This window comes from Drosophila sechellia, chromosome 4, assembly GCF_004382195.2.
Source record: "Drosophila sechellia strain sech25 chromosome 4, ASM438219v1, whole genome shotgun sequence".
NCBI lineage: Eukaryota > Metazoa > Arthropoda > Insecta > Diptera > Drosophilidae > Drosophila > Drosophila sechellia.
The window spans coordinates 260,001-265,590 of NC_045953.1; the positions used below are offsets into that span (position 1 = coordinate 260,001).

At 33.3% G+C, this 5,590-nt stretch overlaps 1 protein-coding gene across 5 annotated transcripts in view; it reads left to right on the plus strand.

The window, feature by feature from the left end:
- Positions 1 to 5,114, plus strand: part of LOC116801933 (protein yellow) — a 6,210-nt gene extending 1,096 nt beyond the window's left edge. The window contains exons 1-3 of one of the 5 annotated variants that reach the window (XM_032723946.1): positions 215 to 481; positions 3,454 to 4,120; positions 4,593 to 5,114. In XM_032723946.1, the coding sequence (XP_032579837.1) occupies positions 243 to 481; positions 3,454 to 4,120; positions 4,593 to 5,081 (1,395 nt within the window). In that variant the 5' untranslated portion in view covers positions 215 to 242 and the 3' untranslated portion in view covers positions 5,082 to 5,114. Of the gene's footprint in view, positions 1 to 214; positions 482 to 1,283; positions 1,322 to 3,453; positions 4,121 to 4,592 lie in introns of those variants that run through there. The other 4 variants (XM_032723948.1, XM_032723950.1, XM_032723947.1 and 1 more) reach the window with 4 other exon arrangements.
- Positions 5,115 to 5,590: the final 476 nt, after the last annotated feature.

A 5,590-nucleotide genomic window follows, 5' to 3' on the forward strand; every position in this document is an offset into this window, starting at 1 on the left:
TCAAACGATTTCGGCTGGTGAAGATCAAGACAACACATATATACATACCTACATAGTTTAATAAGCTTTTGCCAAAAACAAAGCTTAAGCATTGACTCCATACCTTAAAAAAAAGCTCTGACCTGCATAAACCTGTAAAAGAGATTTTATACATACATAAAATCAGTCTTTAAACGTTGCTCGATCTGGTTGATTGATTTCATAGAGTAAATTTTTGAGAATTATTTTACTTTTATGCAGTTATGATGCAGTTAAGGACTATCTTTAATATAATTACACAGTTAATTTTTTTATTGAAGACTTTAAATGGAAACTTAAGTGTTCAACCAGTTTTCCAAACACTTGATGGCTATGAATATACTCCGCACTTGTTTTCGCAAAACTTACAGAGTGAAAGTAAACTGGAGATTGTTTATGAATGGAAATATTTGGATTTCCTATACTCAACTTTTGTGCAACGCCAACAATCTATTTTAAATGGGTAACAAAACACTTTGCTTATAACAGTTTCTTAAACATCAAACGATAATTTGAAAAATGTATTAACATTAATATCAAATTGTAGTAGTAGTAAAATCCATAGAAATTTACAACACTGATAAAAACATGAAAAAATATCTAAACTTTTTTCAAAATTGTGGTCGTGGCAGTTTTGGCCGGCTTGTGAGCGTTAGATTGGGCGTGGCAAAAAGTTTTTTTTATCAAATGCATACAATTTACAAGACTAATAAAAACCACCACAATTAAAAATGCCAAAATTGCTATGTCTATCCGTCCTTTTTGTGCAAACTAATATCATAGAGCTATCTGCATAAAAATTATGAGTACTGGCATAGAGCGAAGTTTTGTTAAAACATACCATTTCCGTTTTTAATTGATTAGATATTAATATCCATATTAATTTTGGCTTGTTATTTAGATTAACTTTTCTTTAAAAACAAGAGAGAATGCTATAGTCAGATCAGATACCCGTTACTTAGCTAGTGTGAATGCAAAGGCGAAATTTTATCATTTTTGCTGGATATCGATAGATATTGGGTAAAGTTTCTTTCTGCCGGTTACATACTTTTCAACAAATTTTTACTCTCCGAGTAAAGGGTATAGCAAGAGAGAATACTTTAGTCGAGTAGTCCGTTTCTTAGCTAGTGGAAGACCGAACGAGAGTCTTCATAATTTTTCTGATATCAATAGGAATCAAAAATATATTTATATGGACTGGGAGGCTTCCTTCAACCTGTTACACACTTTTCAACGAATCCAGCATACCGATTTACTCCACGAGTAACAGGCAAAATGATATGTTTGGCAGTGTACTGTCTAGGTAATTGTAATGCGAGAATGGTGGCGCAATCCGGATGACCGATAAACCTTTCGAGAACTTCCGTGACCTCTATGTTTATGTCGTTCGGTAGCATGACTATATCGGCACTAATACAGTCCAATCCCTCATATCAAATTTTTTATCAGAACGACCACAAATTGGCTAAAATGTCAGTCACTGTGACTTAAAACCACTTATGTTGGAAAAGATTAAACACACTATGTTTTAATGACGCATTATACACTGCTCTCATGATGGATATGATGGATTTTTATGACAACAAGAGTGCGTGCTATGGTCGCATTCCTTGATACTAACCTAGTAGAAGTGCGGAATCTATAGGAGACAAGTTCTTATAAATATTTTCTTATTATTCGAAACATACAGTGGGTCTCATCCATATCATTAATATTGATGAATATATCCTAATGGAGACAATGCTAGTCGAGATCCCCGACTATCAGAATCCCGTTACTCAGCTAAGGAAAATGCTAACGCGAAAATCCAATATTTTTAGCTCAAAGAAGGTAGAAGGTGGGTTCGGAAAAAACGAATTTTTGAAATTTAAAAGCTGGAATCGTTTGCTCATTTTCACATATGTATCTTAGGATCGGCGGACAGAAGCACTAATATATGATTATGATGAACACATTTATGTATGTACATAAATATATATATATACAAAAAAACTATATATATGTGTTCATAAAAAATTGCATGAAATTGATCAATGAATAAGGAAAATTGATAAATTGTAAGCGAATGATTAACATTATATAAATATTAAAGAAAAAAAACATGTAACGGGTCGCGATCTCCGTATGTATGTTCATCATAATCATATAAGTGCTTCTGTCCGCCGATCCTAAGATACATATGTAAATTGGCGCAACTTGCAGTTATAACATACATATGTACAAATTTGGTTTTATAGGTATAAAATCGAAAAAACCATTTTTAAGGGGTGGGCAAACGTTTTTAACTGAAAATATTTATTTTAAAGAGTTGGGCTAACGAAAAAACTAAGTTTAATCGATGGGCAAACGTTAAAAACGAATTTAAAGGATGGGCAAACGAAAAAAGTAATTTTGAAGGATGGGCAATCGAAATTTTTTAGTTTTAAGAGGTGGGCAAACGAAATAATTTATTTTTAAGAGTGGGCAAACGAAAAAAAAACAAATTTTTAAGGATGGGCAAAAGCAAAAAAGTAATTTTGAAGGATGGGCAATCGAAATTTTTTAGTTTTAAGAGGTGGGCAAACGAAAAAAACTAATTTTGAAGGATGGGAACCGTTTTTTAGTGAAAATTTTTATTTTATAGGGGTGGAAGCAAGCGGAATTGGATATTTTTTAAACGTGGGCAAACGTGGGCAAATGATGTTATTGCAATTAAAAAAAAAAAAAATTTAAAAAATTAAATTTTTGATTTTCGAAAATTTTTGAACTTTTTCGAAAATTCATATCTCAAAAACTGGACGTGGGCAAAACAAAAACTAGTTGGTGGGCAAACATTTGCAAAAAATGGGCAACTATTCCAGCTTTTAAATTTAATAAATTCGATTTTTCCGAACCAAGCTTCTTTGAGTTATTATTTTTCTGTGATAGCGATAGATATTGGGGAATAAAATAAGAAAAATGAATTCAAAATTGTTCATAATTGCGGTCATGACCGGCGGTGAGTTGGTGTTGGGAGGGGCGTAGCCAAAGTTTTTTTTAGTACACCTATAGAAATTGGCAAGACAAACAATAGAACGAAGAAGAGTCAAAAAAAATTTCTAAAGTGTAGGCGTGGCAGTACTGGGTAGTTCTTGTGCGTTAGAATGGGCGTGGCAACAAGAGACATCAAACTTGCGCTATATGCTTAATCTCAGCCTTCTAGATTTTTTTTAGTTCCTGAGATCTTGACGTTTATACAGACGGAAAGACCGGCGGACATGGCCAGTTCGACTCGGCTATTGATCCTGATCAAGAATATAGTATATATGGCTATATAGAATATGTTCGGAAACGAATTTAGTATACCCTCTTATTCTACTATAAGGACTATCGGACTAAAGGATTATTATGGCTTAATGTGCTAGTGTACTGCGCTGAAGTTACTGACTAATTATTACAATATATTAATATTTACAGAGACTTTGTACCAAAAAATAATTTACCTTTAGGCATTGATGTCCATAATAACCGCCTGTTTGTGACAACTCCCCGTTGGAAGAATGGTGTGCCTGCCAGCTTAGGTACACTGCCGTTTCCTCCAAAAGAGTCAAGCCCGGCAATAAAGCCGTATCCGAACTGGGAGGCTCATGGAAATCCAAACAGTCCTGACTGCTCAAAACTAATGTCAGTTTATCGAACAGCTGTAGATAGGTGTAATCGAATTTGGCTAATTGATTCTGGAATTGTCAATGCTACAATAAACTTAAATCAGATCTGCCCACCAAAAATTGTTGTGTATGATCTTAAAAGTGACGAACTGATTGTTCGATACAATTTGGAAGCCTCTCATGTGAAACAAGATTCGTTGCACTCCAATATTGTTGTGGATATTGGAGAAGATTGCGATGATGCGCATGCTATCGTATCGGATGTATGGAGATTTGGTCTTGTTGTTTACAGCCTATCAAAAAACCGAAGCTGGCGCGTGACCAACTATAACTTTTATCCGGATCCCGTTGCTTCGGATTTTAATGTTTACGGATTAAATTTTCAATGGCTGGATGGTGTTTTTGGAATGAGTATATATTACAATAGGAAAATAATGGAACGCGTTCTTTATTTTCATCCAATGGCAAGTTTCAAGGTGAGTCTAAAGATAAGACAAGAAACTAAGGATCTCAATGCGTGCATTATAATCTTGCAGAAATTATAATTATTTCAGTCATAAGCTTACATCACGGTTCGTTTCTACACAAATTAATTATTCAGTTTTAAAGATTTTAGCCGGTATTTATAAGTCGGAGTCGAAGAAGATGTATTATAAATAAACCATTATTAAAACACTTCTTACTGTCTTTATTGTCTAAATAATGGCTCATCAACTTACTTTTAAAAATCCCTCCTACAGCTCAACACTTGATCAGTCTTACTACATTTGTACTAAATTGGTACTTAATAATTTAAATTGTTCTTAAGTAGGCTAATTATCTGCAGTTTGTAGGGTCCGAAAAGGCCTCCTTCTGTTTCATTTGTATTTACCAAACTAGCAATCCCTTATACTCTACGAGTAGCTGATATAATAATAATAATTATGATTATAATACTTTCTCATTTAGGAGTTCATGGTGCCTATTAATCTCTTGCTAAACGAATCTGTGTGGCAAACGAATACTCAAGAGTACGCCAAGTACTTCATACCAATTGGAGACCGCGGATATAATTCTCAATCATCTACAACAGGAGTTACAAGGAATGGCATTATGTTTTTTACACAAGTTCATCAAGATGATATTGGATGCTGGGATACATCGAAACCATACACTCGAGCACATTTGGGAAAATTTCATAATTTGGAAAACTCAAATCTTATTCAATTTCCAAATGATTTAAAAGTAGACAAAGAAAAAGATCAAAATGTATGGCTTATAAGTAACCGACTACCAATTTTTCTATACAGCAATCTCGATTATGGAGAAGTAAATTTTCGAATTTTAAAGGCGAATGTAAATAAGATTATTCGCAATAGTGTTTGCAATCCGGATAATAATTATAATAATACATCAAAATCAGCTTTTGTGTTAATAGAAGAAGGACAATGTTATTGAGAACTATGGTAAATAAACAATTACACAACGAAATTTTGAAAATTTTTGAACAACCTTGGTATTTGCATGCGCAGCAAATGATACTCTAGTCGGAGTGCGAATAAGATGGAGTTATGCAAAAAATAAATTACAAAAAGTTTCATTTGTAATATAAAGTCAAAACCAATCAAAACTTTTTTGAAGGTTTGGGCCTTACATCTTTTTGCGGCTTTTTGTGTCTAAGCAATTAAGAAATTAACTAAAAGAATAACAGTTTTCAAACGTGCGCGCTTTTAAGAACATGCGTGTCTAATATTAGCTTTTTTTCAGATCAACTTGGATTGCGATCCTGATCGAAAATTCATATTCTTTTATGGTTCTTCCCTCCACCTTTCTAGTTTTCAACGAATCTTGTATATTTGAGCAATAAATATTGGGGTTCAAACTTAAACATGTAGAATATTGTAATATATTTATATTTTTAGTCTTACAGTGAAAGGTTATATCCAATTGTAATAATAACATGTGGA